This window comes from Camellia sinensis, chromosome 1 (genome assembly GCF_055761805.1).
Source record: "Camellia sinensis isolate YWXY chromosome 1, ASM5576180v1, whole genome shotgun sequence".
NCBI classification, from domain to species: Eukaryota; Viridiplantae; Streptophyta; class Magnoliopsida; order Ericales; family Theaceae; genus Camellia; species Camellia sinensis.
In genome coordinates, this window is record NC_138961.1 from 103,669,137 (window position 1) to 103,683,737 (window position 14,601).

The window sequence follows — 14,601 nt, forward strand, 5'->3', positions numbered from 1 at the left end:
TTATATTCTGTAAAATTACTGGGAGTTGGGAATCTTCGCTCGAGCGGTATTTCTTGCGCTCGGGCTGTAACAACCCCGACCTATGATTAACTACTAAACAACGATTAAAGAGGCCTAATAAGTAATTACGATGAAATTCTAAATTAATTGCATGTGTGTTGCATTATTCATGTTTATATCTGTCTACTGTTGAAATATTTGTTTGTATTTCTGCTTTGTTTTGTGAATTGAAGGCCTTATCGGCATCCGATCACAAAATTGACTTGATTCATATGTTATTTAGACTTTTTGGGAATTTATGGTAGATTGAATTGAAATTCAATTCGGAACCAATTAATTAGAATAAAATTATCCCAATTAGGTACCTTTAACTTAAGTTAATTAGATTTCATTAGTTGAGCCTATATAAGGCATGTGAGACCCCTAGGATACACTTTACACTCTCATTTCATTCTCTTTGAGCTCCAAACGTAAGGGAGAGTGAGAAGAGAGAACTTAGAGTCATTTTGGAGAGGGATTAAGCTCAAGCTAAAGGAATTGCTAGGAATGTAAGGCACTGGACTTTAGAGACTCGAGAATTAACCCTCTAGCTCTCACCTTGGAAAGCCTAGGTAAGAATTCTACCCTTAGATTGTACAATTATGATGTTTAGGCCGTGAACTCTAGAGAATTAAGTTGAGTAATGAAATAATGAAGCTAGAAATGAAGAGAATTGAGTTATTCATGCATGCATGCACTTTCATCACATTTTTGAGTTTGAATTTCAAGTAATTCTCACATGCATGTGCCAATTGTACCTTAGGTTTGAGAGTTTACCATGTCTTCCATCAATTGATCTTATTTGATTATGATTTGGAAGCTTTAAACTCAATCCATTGCATATATGTGATACTTTCAAGTTTTGAGTTTGATTTCACACAATTGGCATGCTTTTGGACCTTAATTTTGCCAAATGATTTTGAATTCATGAGGTTTGCCAAGTTTATACAAGGTTCCTTAAGTTTTTGGCCCAAAAGATCATGATTTGTAGCTTTAAATTGGAGTTTTGAGCTTAGGAGCAAATCTAAAAATTTCAAGATTCTGCTCCTTCGCTCAAGCAACGGATCCTGCAATCAAGCAACCACTTTATGCTTTGCACCTCCGCTCGAGCGACTAAAAGTTGGCTCGAGCGTAAAATGCATATTCCCAAAAGTTTACACATTTTGTAGACCGCTCGAACGACCAAAGTTGCGCTCGAGCAAAGACCTCAGTCTCACGCTTAAGTGACCGTCGAGTGTGCGTCAAACAGAAAAATCACACAACCAGTACTTTTGCAGAGTTTACAGACTGCTTGAGCAAAGGAAGTTGCACTCGAGCGACTACTCATATTTTTTGGACCTCCACTCGAGCGAAGGAAGCTGCACTCAAGCGAGGACCATGTTTTCAGCAAATTTGACTAAGTGTTGAACAGTATGTTTTGGCATCCTCATTGCATCCTAGGCATTCCTAGGCCAAGATTAAGACATAATAGTAAGGATATGGGCTAGAAACACATTAAGGATGAAATGAAATAAGTTAAATATGACTCGAGCGTGTGTTTCAATATGTGTATCTGTTATGTTAGTGTAGGTCACGCGCCATGAACTATTGATCCATTGGTTGCTATCAAAGCTATCTGTGCAACTATCTGTGAGTAATAACTTAGAAAAACTATTTTCAATATGCAATACTTTCTGAACGTTATGATATGATGTGAACTATTTCTAAATGATACAAAAGGCTATTTTGTGATTACATGAATGATGATCCAATTCTTTGAAATGTCTTTGTGATATCCTTAGCAAAGGCCCTCGCCTAGGGAAAATAATATTGTGGCTTATGGTTATGAGGCCCTCGCTCGGGGAAAACAATACCGTGGCCCAGGCCCTCGTCCTGGTGAAACAATACCATGGCCCACGTATAAGATATGTTACCCGATACCGAAGGTTTCATTATGGAACTTGGCATGCTTGACCAAAGAGATATGTTAATGCTAATGGATTCACCACGCATGATATGAATATGAATATGACTCTGTTTCTGTTACGAACATGCTTATGATTCTATTCTGATAAGAGATTTGAATCTGTTAAAGACATCATTCATTAAAAACTTTACTCTGTTATTATTCACTGAGCTCCAGCTCACTGTATTATATATGTATGTAGGTGACCAAGCGCCTGACCAGGCACAAAGTTGATGACTTGGAGTCTCAGTTTTGTCAGCCAACCGTTGTACCTCCCGAGGAGGTTTCCTTTTGTGGCCTAATCTAGTTTATATAAAGCTTGTGTTTGAGACCTTCTTTCCTTTTGAAATTATAAACAAGTTTTCTTTTGTTATATCTATGATGAATGTGACATGGATTACTATAAATATGACATCACGCCTATGTATATAATGTTTTTGAAATTTCTATCCCATATATATCTACACGGCTCAATAGACTATGTATATTTTATATTTGCTTCCGTAGCCCCTTATTATATGGTAATCTGTTTAGAGGCCTTTGGTAATCTAAGGATTACTGGTCGATTACGATGCTAAACCTATAATGGCGGGTTTGGGTCGTGACACAGATGGTCTTTTACAGTCTGCAAAACTAGTAAGGGGGTTATTGCGCACTTGAACGGTGGTTTTGATTACTCAAGCGGTGTCACTTATTGTGTCTGTTCGCTCTAGCGATATTTTGGTCGTTTGAGCGGGCTGCACATATATCAATTCGAGAAAAGGCCATTTTGAGTCACTTTTCCATCTCATTCTCTCTCTAAACATTTCAAAACCCTAAATTCACACACACACACTCTCTCTCTCTTTCTCTCTCTCTCTCTCTCTCTCTCAGTTCTTACTCTCTAGCTCTAAATGCTCTTAATCCATTGGTTTCCTCACCCTAGTCCTTTGGAGAAAAACGTTGAGCACGTCGAGGGTTTCGTTTTAATCGGTGAAATTATTGTTTTCGACTCTGTCAAGTTCTACCCCTTGTTTCCTTTTTGTCTTCTACTTTGAAGTAGGGATTTTTTTGACCTTTAATATGATTTTTAGCTTAATTATTTGTTCTTTGAAAGGTTTAATGATTTGGGAATTTTTGGGAAAACTTAGGATTTTAGTTTGAAATCAAAAGAGGGGTTTTCTAAATGGATTCTTGAGAATGGTTGCGAAGATGTGTTTATTGGGTGAAATGTGTCAAAATGATGGATATCTTTTCTTAAAATTGATTTTGTAAGAAAATGGGATTTTATTCTAAATTTTGGTTATTTGGATTTGTGAAAGAAAATGGAAAATGATGTTGGGTTTTATAAGATTAGAACAATGATAATGTTGATGATGATGGTGGAGTTGGATAAGTAATATCACTCCCATTGAAAAAGAATGGAATTATATCTTTTGATTGAAAACTATCTGCTGTATAAAAATATTTGTGTTGGGCTATCGATGGAAGATAGTGTGCATTCACCTTGTATCGCACAAGTGTACATTCACCTTGTATCGCACTGTGCGATACAAGGTGAATGCACAGATAGTCTTGGTTGTTGTAGACATTGCATGAGGATTAGGTTGAATTAAAACTAATTTTTCATACATTGTGCATTGAGCATCATTTCATATTGAACATGGTAAATATATTGATTTTGAGAAAAATGGGTGAATGCCTTAGTAAATTTGATTAGGGGGTGTGGTTGTGGTTATAATGCTGGCCTGTGTGTCCTTGGTGAAAGTCTAGAAAACCCGCACGTTTAGTTGCCGATCCTTCCAGTTAGTACCGGTAAAATGGCTTTGGTAATGCTTGTAGCAGAGGTGTACCTAGAGATTCCTAGTGTTTTGTATCCACTGCCCTGTTTTCTATTATAAAAGGATTGTTTTCATGAATTGATTTATAATCTAGCATTGCATTGTCTTGAGATAGAAAATGAGGAATGATTAACAAATGGCATGCATGTACATTCACCTTATAATTTTGCTAAAATTTATATACTGTGTTAGAGCATCATTACTGGACTTTGGCTCACCCTATGTGAAAAATAACTTTCAAGTGCTGATAATATGCCTCCACTAAGGACGTAACTTGGAGGACTTGGAGCTAAAGGCTTCATTTTTGTTTATTGATGTAATTATTTTTGTTTAAGCCTTGGGCTTTACCTGTATTGAGTTAAACCCATTTTTTTGTACCCAAGTATTAACTTGGAAAGTTGTAGCCATTTGAGCATATAATTTTTTGGTTTTACTTTTACTTTATTTTATGTATCCATGTCATATGCTATAGATTCAGAATTTTAGATTTATGAATGTATATTGCATGTCATCTTTTGTATTGATTAAAGTTATGAATGGAATAGAAGATATGACATTGTTGATCAATTGTAAGTAATGTTATGAGTTGATTTATTGTTATTGCAATGAAAGTTATGAAAAAATATTTACAAATTAATTAAAAAAAACTATGTTACGTTCAAGATATTTATTTTTGAACTTGCCATTCATTTGTTACTGGGGAAATCACTAGTAAGGGGTAATTTTTTAAAATAATTACATATTAATAAAAGAAATGACAAATTACCAATAAGTCTTCTTTGAAAAAGGTGTAACCTATTTAATCTCACACCTTTCTATTTATACCCAAAAGTCATGTAGCTTTTTTCTTCTTCTCTATCTTCGAGCTTCTCAGTCTCTTTCTCTTCTTGATTTCCGGCGATCGACGACTAGTGACCACGTCTTACTTCTTCTCCTTCTCCTTCTCCTTCTCCTTTTGATATATATAGTCACTAGCTACTAACAACCACCATCAATTAGGGTTTACCAACAACCACTGACCACTGACTACTTGCTTCACCTTCACCGACGACGAAGGAGATGAGTATCCGGCGAAGAAAATGAATAGATCTACTCAAATCTGATGTAGATCTACTCAGATCTACATCAGATCCAGCTAGATCTAAACAAAAAAATAGTTATCGGAATACAATTCTCTCTTTATGTCTCTCTCCTTCGATCTATTAATTTTTTTACCTTTTCTCTGTTATACACTTCTCTTTTCCTGTTTTAATGGAGAAATTTTTCAAATGCTAAACAAGTTGTTATCGAGTTTTAGTTATAGGCGATGAAAATTGTAAAATTTTACAGTTTCAATTTTTTGATACTAAAATGAATCATGGTTTAAAATTATAAAATTTTACAGTTTCATAACATTTTTTACAATTGTAAAATTTTCAGTTTGATAATATGCTTTAGAAATATAAAATTTTACAATTATAACATGTTTTTCAGTTTAATTAATAAGGATAAATGCTTAATAGATTTTTATTTTGAAACTGTAACATTTTACAGGTTCAAAACTTATTTTTCAGTTTGATCAATATTGAAAATTATTTACTTAAACCTTACAAAAATTAAAAAATAACATATGTTTTTTTTTCCTATTATTGCTATTTGTTGTTGTTACGGTTTTTTTTTTCTTTCAGTTTATCAATATTTAGGACATGCTGGTATATTTTTTCACTCTAATTTCTTTATTTATTTTTTTTTCCCCTCTAATTGGTACAAATATTTTATTTTTGAATTAAATGAATTTTAAACTTTATGGATCAGATTTACCGGTAAGTTATCCTAAACCAAATTATATATTTAGGTCTTGTTTAAAAAAATCAAAAAATCAATAACTTATACTAAAAAATCAAAATTTTCATTTTCTCTCTATTTTTTATACATCCTTTTATAAAAAATTAAAAAATTATCCCAAATATATTAATTTTTTGACAACATATTTTAATTAAAAAACCAAAATATTACTTAAAAAAACATCATCCTAAACGAGGCCTTAATTATTAATATTTATTACCCTTTGCTGATACGTTCAGGTTATTTCCCCTCAAGAAAACGACTTACAGTATTACGAGAGAGAGAGAGAGAGAATCAGAGTTGCTGTTGCAAATCTGATTGGAGAAGTAACAAATCATCGAAGCTGGAGAAAAAGAATCGAAGCTTGAAATCAACCGTCTTTACAGATCGGAAGCCAAAATGAATCCTTGAATCAAAACCCTAGGTTTGCCTTGTATGTTGTATTTCTCAGATGCGTGTCATTTTCCAATTTTTTTCTTTTTCTTTTTAAATTTCCATCACAGAAGGCGTAGTACGCCTCAACCATTAAAGCTCAAAATCGCAAAACATTTTCATAATGCCAAACCAACATATAATAATGTAAAAGTACATGTTAACATGCTATTCAAGTTTTTTTTTTTTGTTTTTCCCCAACAAATTTTACATGAAATCAAATATATATATAAGTTAATAATCAATGAATCAAGGGAGAAAGTAATGAAAATGAAAGTTTAACCTTGATATCAACTCCGATATTGTACAACTTCAAAATCGGCTACTTCAAGCATGTAGATGTAAGATTTTCATATAATTCTGTGTCTTTTCTCTGATTTTAATGGCTAGGGGGAAAAAAATGAGAAAAAAAAGGCCTTGTATACCAAATTTGTTGAAAATGAACTGTAATGGCTGTTACGGCCTTTACGTACGGTGGCAGCTATTACTGTTGGAATTTATGTCACACTACTCCCACTATAGTGGTTGTAATAGGTGGCGGTAATTACGAAATCTTTGTGTAACAATTGTTGTTGATTTTATAACCTCGATCCCAGCTGCATAGTGGGTATTATTTATCAAAACAGTAAGCCTGTTGGAGCCTTGGACGCAGATCGATAGTGGTACTTGTATATTCTTGTTGTAGGACATCTGCACCTACCATTTAGAAGTGCATTTAAAATATAGCTTAGATGACTCAGAAAGAATTTGGCTTCCGTATGGAGCCTTGTTTTACATGGGTACATAAATAATCTGGTTCTAAGCATTTTTACATGTGTTTATCACCTCTTCTGACAGAAGGGAGTTGTTGTTCCCTGTGCTGGATGGTTTTATTTTTTGTCTTTTGGGGATAAATTTTACACTTAATAAGTTCTTTAATGGTGGTTATGGCGATGCCACCTTCCATTCGGTATTCGTATGTGGTAGAATTATTCTTGTATGTTGTTCCTCAGGAGTTGCACAAACAAATTTTGTGTCACACTTATTCAATAGAAAAGTTGTCTTGGCATATGTTGTATTTATAATGGTGTTCGCTTTGGCATTATAGGTGGTTTGTGATGTTCTTTCATTGTTATAGGTATGTCATTGATTGGAAGTGTAGGTATAACTTTCCAACTCTGCCATGTGGCATCTCCAAATTGGCATCTTCATGAGTATGATGTTGACCTTGTGAAGTGATGTGTGGGCCAATATGACATCCCCACGTACTGCCATCTGAGGTCAAGCAGGAGATGACAGCCAAGGGTAGCGTAGCACGCATGGTGCCTTAACCTTGGCTTAGGCATTTAGGGAAAAACATTCTCTAGACAGCATGTCTTCTCCTGCTTGTGACTAACACGCTCGGTGTTGCATTGGCTTGGCTGAGTGTGCTCCATCCTAAACATACACCTATCTCATATCTAGACTATTAAGCATGCACACTCTCCATCGAATGCGTCTTCCATCACAACTGCTTGGTCTTCCTTGGCTTGTCCAGACAACCTCTGCCAAGAGGTGCCTCAATCTCGTATATACTTATCTCCAGAGAAGCACCGTGACACTTCTATATCAGCTGGGTCAGGAGTAGAGCCAAGGAACTCCACTTGAGATCACTAAAGGACTTGTGGCTTGTAGGCTAGAGGGCTATAGTTGAGGGTTTGTTGAGGTGTCTTGCCATCCCCCTCCTCGAGGGGACCTGCACGTCGACTAGTCTTAGAAAGGAAGCTTCACACACCAAGCCATTTAACCGAGGCGTTACATATCGAAAGACAAAACATACCTACACTGCAACTTCTCAATATCTGAGGCTTAACATACTTACTCACTGCAATCCTATGATATGACCACCAAGGTTTGACCATGGGCACAGTGGGTAGTTGAGAAACCTCCAGCTTGTCATATCCAGAGAGTTGAGCCACCTATCCTTGAGCATGGGACACCATGCATAGCCACCCTAAAAGGAGACCTCCCTCATGCATAAAGCATCAAGCCATTTAATCAACTCCACCACCTCTGGCAAAGCTTGAGATCTACACTGTCACCCTCTCTAAGAGTTGTCTATGCTCTAGCCTCCTTCATGGATCTATTTTCTAGACAGGCACGTGCATGCCTTGTAGAGTAGCTTTCTACAAAAATAATTTGCTTTGTATTAAAGATCCTTATTAGCTTCTGTGCAATTATGATGATCTCAGTTTGTTGTCCTTTCAAGTCTCAAAATAACATAATCACTTTTATCTGTTGTATAATGACATCATCAACAGTCCAAATTCTGGTCGGTACTCTTTCTTTTAGTTTTTAGAATCTTTCTTATTTTGAATTCCAAATTTTAGATAATAATCACCGCCTTCAAATGACAGGTGACGCAAAGCTTCATGTAATTCAAAAACAAAAGAGAACTACAGCTTTGAAGCAAAGGAATCAAAGGATGACTGGGGAACTGGAGGAAGAACCAATAGAGGACCCTGATGAAGATCCTGAAGAGGATCCTGAAGAGGATCCAGAAGAGGAAACTGAAGAAGATCCAGAAGTGGGCCCTGAAGAAGATCCGGAAGAGGAATTAAGTGTTGGACCAGATGAAGAGTCAGATGAGGAAACTTCAAAATGTGTTTCTCCAGTAATGTCTTACTGGAAATATGATGTGTCCAAACAACCAGTTGAGGATCCAGATGGGAATGCTGCAAAAGATTTTGCTCCTGAGCTGTCTTCTCAGAATGACGCTTGTGGAACTTATCACCAATCAGGATCTGATCACAACTATTCAGAAGAAAAGAAGAGATCATTGAATGCAACAACATCTGATTCAGATCCGTTGCAAGTTTATCAGTCACAAAAGAAGTTCAGACAGGAGGATGCATTTAAAGCAAAATTAGATGTTGGGACCATTGTTACAGATTTCCATGGTAAATCTGTAGTTTCTGAGGCTATTTTGAATGATGAAAGTGTTGCTAAACTACAGGAGCATGGTGGAAGTTCTGGAAAACGAAGGCGTAGTAGATGGGAACCTCAGCCTGAACAAGATGGGGAAACTGGGGAAGGCAACGTGGCTAGTAAAAGAAGGAAAACCAGGTGGGCTAGTGATGTCTCACAGTTAAAAATGCTTGGCCCAATTCAACTTCCGGACTTCATGGAAGGCTTTGTTGGATCTGGGTTAGATCCAAAGATTCAGAAGTTGAAATTGAGCCTGTCAGAGCTAAACAGTAAGCTGCTTAGTTCAGAGTTTCATGATGACAGGCCTGAGGAGGAAAGATCTCCTTCTCCCCAACCAGTGTACAACAATCTTGGTATAAGAATAAATACAAGGCAGATGAGGGTTCGTGAGAAACTAATAAAACAACGCCAAAAAATCATTTCAAAGTTGGTTAAGAAGAATCCAACCTTCAAAACTCTTCCTGATTACAAGCCACCAAAGCTCTTTAAAAAACTATACATACCAGTGAAAGAATATCCTACATATAATTTTGTTGGCCTTATAATTGGCCCAAGGGGAAACACACAAAAGAGAATGGAGAAGGAAACTGGAGCTAGGATTCTACTGCGGGGTAAAGGCTCTGTGAAAGCACCACAGAAACCTGATACCTCTTCTGATGATGAAGACTTGCATGTTTGTATAGAGGCAGATAACCAGAAGTCTCTGGATGCTGCTGTAACAATGGTTGAGAAATTGCTAATCCCAATAGATGAAGGAATGAATGGACACAAGCAAGCCCAACTGGTGGAGCTTGCAAAACTGAAAGGAACTTATAGAAATGAGAACATCTGCAGTGTGTGCAAGGAGGAAGGACACAAACACTATGCCTGTCCCCTCCGGCAATCTACTTTTAAAATGGAGATCACCTGTGCAATGTGTGGAAGCTTTTGCCATCCCACGTCTAGTTGTCCCTTTATTACATCACCTCAGGTTGGCACCACTTTGTGCAGTACTGGGCGTGGCAGTGGTTCAGTTCCTAACACAAAAAGGAAGCCCAACAAAGAAATCAATGATGCAAGCCTCTATGTTGGCTATCTTCCTCATGCTGTTGATGACAACCAGTTGAGAGAGCTGTTTTGTTCATTCGGTAAAATCACAGAAGTGAAAGTAATTAAAGATCGAAGCACAGGTTTCAGTAAAGGCTACGGCTTTGTTACATTTGAAAGTCCCATTGATGCTGCCATGGCTGTGACACATATGAATGGGCACAAAATGGAAGGGAAGATGCTAGCAGTAAGGGTGGCTGGCCAGCCACCACCTGCAGGATTGTCAATCATGAGCCAACTTCCAATATACCCTGGACCTGCAGCTATTTCTGCTAGTGTCCCAAGCCAGACAGCTTGGCCTGGCCCACCTGGATCGATGCTGCCTGAAGCTCAAGCTACCTTTCCAAATAGTGAGGACTTGGGTCTGCCTTCATCCTCTATCTCATTGGGACACGGTAATCATCTTCCTGCAAGTGAGGCCGTAAATATCTTTCCGTCTGTTGTCTCAGGCAACATGGGTTCAAAACTGTCTACCAGGTTTGATTCGTTTTATGGATATCCTAACCAAATCCCATTCTCATCCCCTGGATTGATGTCACAATTTCCTGCTGCTCCAGATTATCCTCCTGGGTCCCAATTGCCATCATATTTTGCTACACCAGTACAGAAACCATCTTCATTACCATTTCAGTAAAGACATCTGAGAGTATCTGATGCCCCATTTCTTTGTCGTTCTCTTAGCTTCCTTGATGAAAAATAGAGTTGTGAAACCCCAATTCTAGAACAATAATGTTGTTGCACTTGCAGAAAGTGTAAGAGTGTTGCTTCCATATGGTGAGTTGTCTTTCTTTTCTTTTTTTCTTTTTTTGGAAAGGAAACATTTGTAAACCAAATTTAGCATTTTGAAGTGCCGGGCAACAAACTCCTCACTACTGTAGCAGCATATCATCAGATAAGTAATGATTAAGGATACAAGGAGCTGCTAAGTGAAACAAAGTGAGCCCTACTTCTCTAGTGCCAACTTGTCTGAACAATTGTTGCCTATGTGATAAATGTAATTAATTGTTGTTATGCCTAGTTGGCCCCGTGAGAAACCTGCAGTCAGAAATAGGATGAAATTGCAAATAAACTCGGGTTAAGTCTTGCAAGCAGATTTACAGCTGCGTCAAACGCAGAAGGTTCTAGAACTTCTAAATTTAGAGTCAAAATGGAATGGGATCACAAAATTCAGAATTTCTGAATTACCAAAAAAAAAATCGATATCATTCTCTCCTTTTTGTTCCTGTTCTTGTTCCTCCCAGACTCGAGACCTAACCCTGTTCATTGACATGCTAGAATTGCTTTGGCTTTGTTTAATCTTTTTTTATTTTTTTTATTTTTGTGTGAACACCGCCTTGTTTAATCTGATGTCAGTTGCTTCATAACATCACAATAACAATCTAAAAGTGCCTACTTTTCCAAGACTAGGTGCTAGTTTTTTATACAATGTAATAACACAAGAAGCAAATGAACATTCCTTAACCCAGCTAGCCTATCTGTAACAATGCTAAGAACCATTTCATTTTAACGACACTGAAAAAGGAGAGTATCATATATGAATACGAAAAGTACAGTGTGCACACACATTCACACACTCTGTAGAAATACAATATACATATGCATAATGGTCATATTCAAGAAATGTCTTTTCTGATGCTATCTAAGAACAATCTCAACTCTCTAGCCTTCCTGGTGTGCTCTGGCGATGCTTCAGTTTCTGATTCACTCAAGTCAATCATGTCGATACATTCAACATTGGCTTGTTGACATCTCGAAACAATACGGCCATGCACGGGTGGGGAAGGGCTCAAGAGATCAATGACCTCCATAGTTGCAACACTTGAACCTGTTGTGTAGCAATCTGCGGCATTGTTCCTTTCAATGTTGCCTTTTGACTTGGTAGAAATACGCAGGTTTTTGTTCATCAGATCACCTTTGATCACAGCTGCATTTCTGCTCTTTGGTTCATTTCCTCTCTGACTGGCACTGCTTTCTTGTTCAATGTCTAGAAGCAGATCTTGAAGTTTTAGGTCAATTTCTTTCATCGGTGCTCTGTTCTCTGATTTCTTTGTTCTTGGTTTACGATGATTTGGTTTGTTTCGTTGAGCTCTTCTCTCCTCAAACTCCAGAATCTTTTCAGGACAAGCTCTGGGGAGAAAAGGGAGAAAATGAACATTTTCCATTAGTGGAAGGTACTGAGTATCCTATCGAAATCATCTGCCATACATCTTTAAAGGAGACATAGTATACAAGCTTACTTTTCTTACAGTTTTTTTTATGCAAACTGATGTGCCATGTAATAGTGAAGTTTTGGAATTTACAAACTTTACAAACCGATGTGGCAATGAGTTGTTACTATCATTTGAATCCAGTGGTCCTCATTTCAAATTCCAAACTGGATTCAAATGATAGTAACAACTCATTGCCACATCAGTTTGTAAAGTTTGTAAATTCAGATATATATATATATATATGTATATATATTATCGTCCTTAATTTAATATAATAAAAATGAAGGTTAGTATAACTAGATGGTATGGATGAATGCAGTACAACTCAGAAACTTATTTTCTTTTGCCAAGCATGTCTTGAAATCTTTCCAAGAGATGCTCCACTCTTAGGGTGGAAAATATAGGAGTATTGACCAATGCTAATCTTCTTGGCATCTGAAATACAGGTGGAGAAATGCTGCTGAAATTTTGAGTGAGCACTAAATCTCCACCAAGTTGAAGTATGATTCTAAAGCAGCTACAATTTACAATATCAGACGCTAACAAGCCATGAAATGGCATGCCTTTTATGGTAGAGATAATTGCTAGATCACCAAATGTTCCAAGCCCAACAACAGCAATTTATGATGTTTGAGTGGTAAGTCAAGAAATTACAGAAAGAAATACTACATACAATCTACTGAGGATGTGGTCGTAAATGAAGCCGAGCAAGAATTGAATCCCAACCTAAGTGGCAACGACTTGAGGCTAATTTGAAATGAATTTCCTTTCTATGAGGAAGATTTGTTGCTATTACACTTTTTTTTATTTGATTAAACAAGAGAAAATTGTTTAGGATATTGTCACTCACTTCTAGGCTTGATCGGAGGTAACACATGTTTTTCATTGTTCTCAAAATGCCAAGTAAAATTGTAAAGGCTTGCTTGGGTTTTTTTCTTCATGTCATTCAACTCAAATATGAAGTTAAATTAGAAACCTATTTCATCATGCCTACCATGCATACCTCAAAGAAATGCAATCAATTAATTGTTACTATTTTACTAGTAGTCTAGTACAACAACAATGACAGTACCAATAGTGATGGTCATTACCTCTCAATTAGATCAGCTGGAACTATTGAGGTGTTAAGCCCATGCATTTCTTCCCAGGAAACCTCCAAGCAATCTTGTCCTTGAATTTTTCTCTGCTTGATGATTCCAGATACAGGACACTTGACAGGCATCTGTACTCAGAAAAGAGTTGTCAGTCGGTGCCAAGTATTGAAACAACAAAATCTTGGTCAGTAGAGTAACATGATAGAACCCCAAATGAATTATTTGCCGAGATTTTGATACCATGGAGTACAAAGATGAAAGTATACAAGTATATAAAATCAAAATTTACCAATTATTCATATTACACATGCTGGGCACTTTATGAAGCTATTTAGTTATGAACTCAATTTTTATCCAAGCATGAAAAGACATCCTTGGGTTTTTCTGTAATAATGATGTTGATGGCTCTAATTTTGCCCCTTATTGTTTATGGGGTTGAATGCTGCTCCATGGATTACACAAGTGCCATTAGAGCAAACTCACTCGAGGAAGCAGTTGGTACACATTGTAATGATTTTGATGGCCAAGAAAGGATCTATCGTGTATTCTATCAAAAGCCCCAAACATCGGAAAGTTTATCAATTGCTCCATAGATGGATGGCACAACTAGCTTTCATAGTGGGAGGAAGGTTGTACTGGCTCCATTAAATATATATATATATATATATACTTTTGTCTCAAACCCTATTGAGAAAGAAAATAAAAAAATAAATTCCAATTTCATAAAATGTCCAAGCAAGCCTAGTAATATTAACTCCCAAATATAGCAGCAATACAAGTTCACCTTCTGGGAGTGAGTCAATTGATTACTTCAGAAGAGATTGAAGTGCAACACGCCATACAATTGAGTAAAATTCTAGGATAAAAAAAGCAAGAACTATCAAACAGTACCTTGTCCAATGGAAGCCTAAGTCCTAGTTCTGATGAAGTAGAACGCAAATTAGCAAACCGCCGTAAGTCTCTTTCAGCAATCTTAGGCAGGATATACTCATCTGAAACACAAATACTAAACAAGATAAATATGAAAATAGACAGAACAAGCCTCCCTCTTAATCGCACGAGGAGCAACTCTTTTTTTTCCTTTGTGATTCTCACTGATTAAAAAATATCATACTTCCTCTCCGCAATTTCAGGTTTTTGAATAATAGTAGTTGAACGCTATCTGACCATTTCAATTTTCTGAATTTTGAACATCAGAGAAGAAA

General features: G+C 36.7%; 2 protein-coding genes across 3 annotated transcripts in view; one reads left to right on the plus strand and one right to left on the minus strand.

Moving 5' to 3' along the window:
• Positions 1 to 5,831: 5,831 nt before the first annotated feature.
• Positions 5,832 to 11,109, plus strand: LOC114323981 (uncharacterized). Of its 2 annotated transcripts, none has more exons than XM_028271690.2 (2): positions 5,832 to 6,052; positions 8,436 to 11,109. In XM_028271690.2, the coding sequence occupies exon 2, from the start codon at positions 8,504 to 8,506 to the stop codon at positions 10,724 to 10,726; it is 2,223 nt and encodes a 740-aa protein (XP_028127491.2). In that variant the 5' UTR covers positions 5,832 to 6,052; positions 8,436 to 8,503; the 3' UTR covers positions 10,727 to 11,109. The 2 variants fall into 2 exon arrangements, with proteins under 2 accessions (XP_028127491.2, XP_028127490.2); XM_028271689.2 differs by having other exon boundaries at positions 5,837 to 6,061.
• A 484-nt stretch (positions 11,110 to 11,593) lies between these two features.
• LOC114323982 (single-stranded DNA endonuclease family protein) overlaps positions 11,594 to 14,601 on the minus strand; it is a 29,395-nt gene continuing 26,387 nt past the window's right edge. Inside the window, exons 12-14 of the mRNA XM_082881445.1 lie at positions 14,288 to 14,388; positions 13,394 to 13,524; positions 11,594 to 12,219 (exon numbers count right to left, since the gene is read on the minus strand). Coding sequence (XP_082737571.1) covers positions 11,706 to 12,219; positions 13,394 to 13,524; positions 14,288 to 14,388 — 746 coding nt within the window. The 3' untranslated portion in view covers positions 11,594 to 11,705. The remainder of the gene's footprint in view (positions 12,220 to 13,393; positions 13,525 to 14,287; positions 14,389 to 14,601) is intronic.

Excerpts from the sequence above, each read along its gene's own strand:
- LOC114323981 (XM_028271690.2), top strand. The coding sequence starts at position 8,504 with ATGACTGGGGAACTGGAGGAAGAACCAATAGAGGACCCTGATGAAGAT.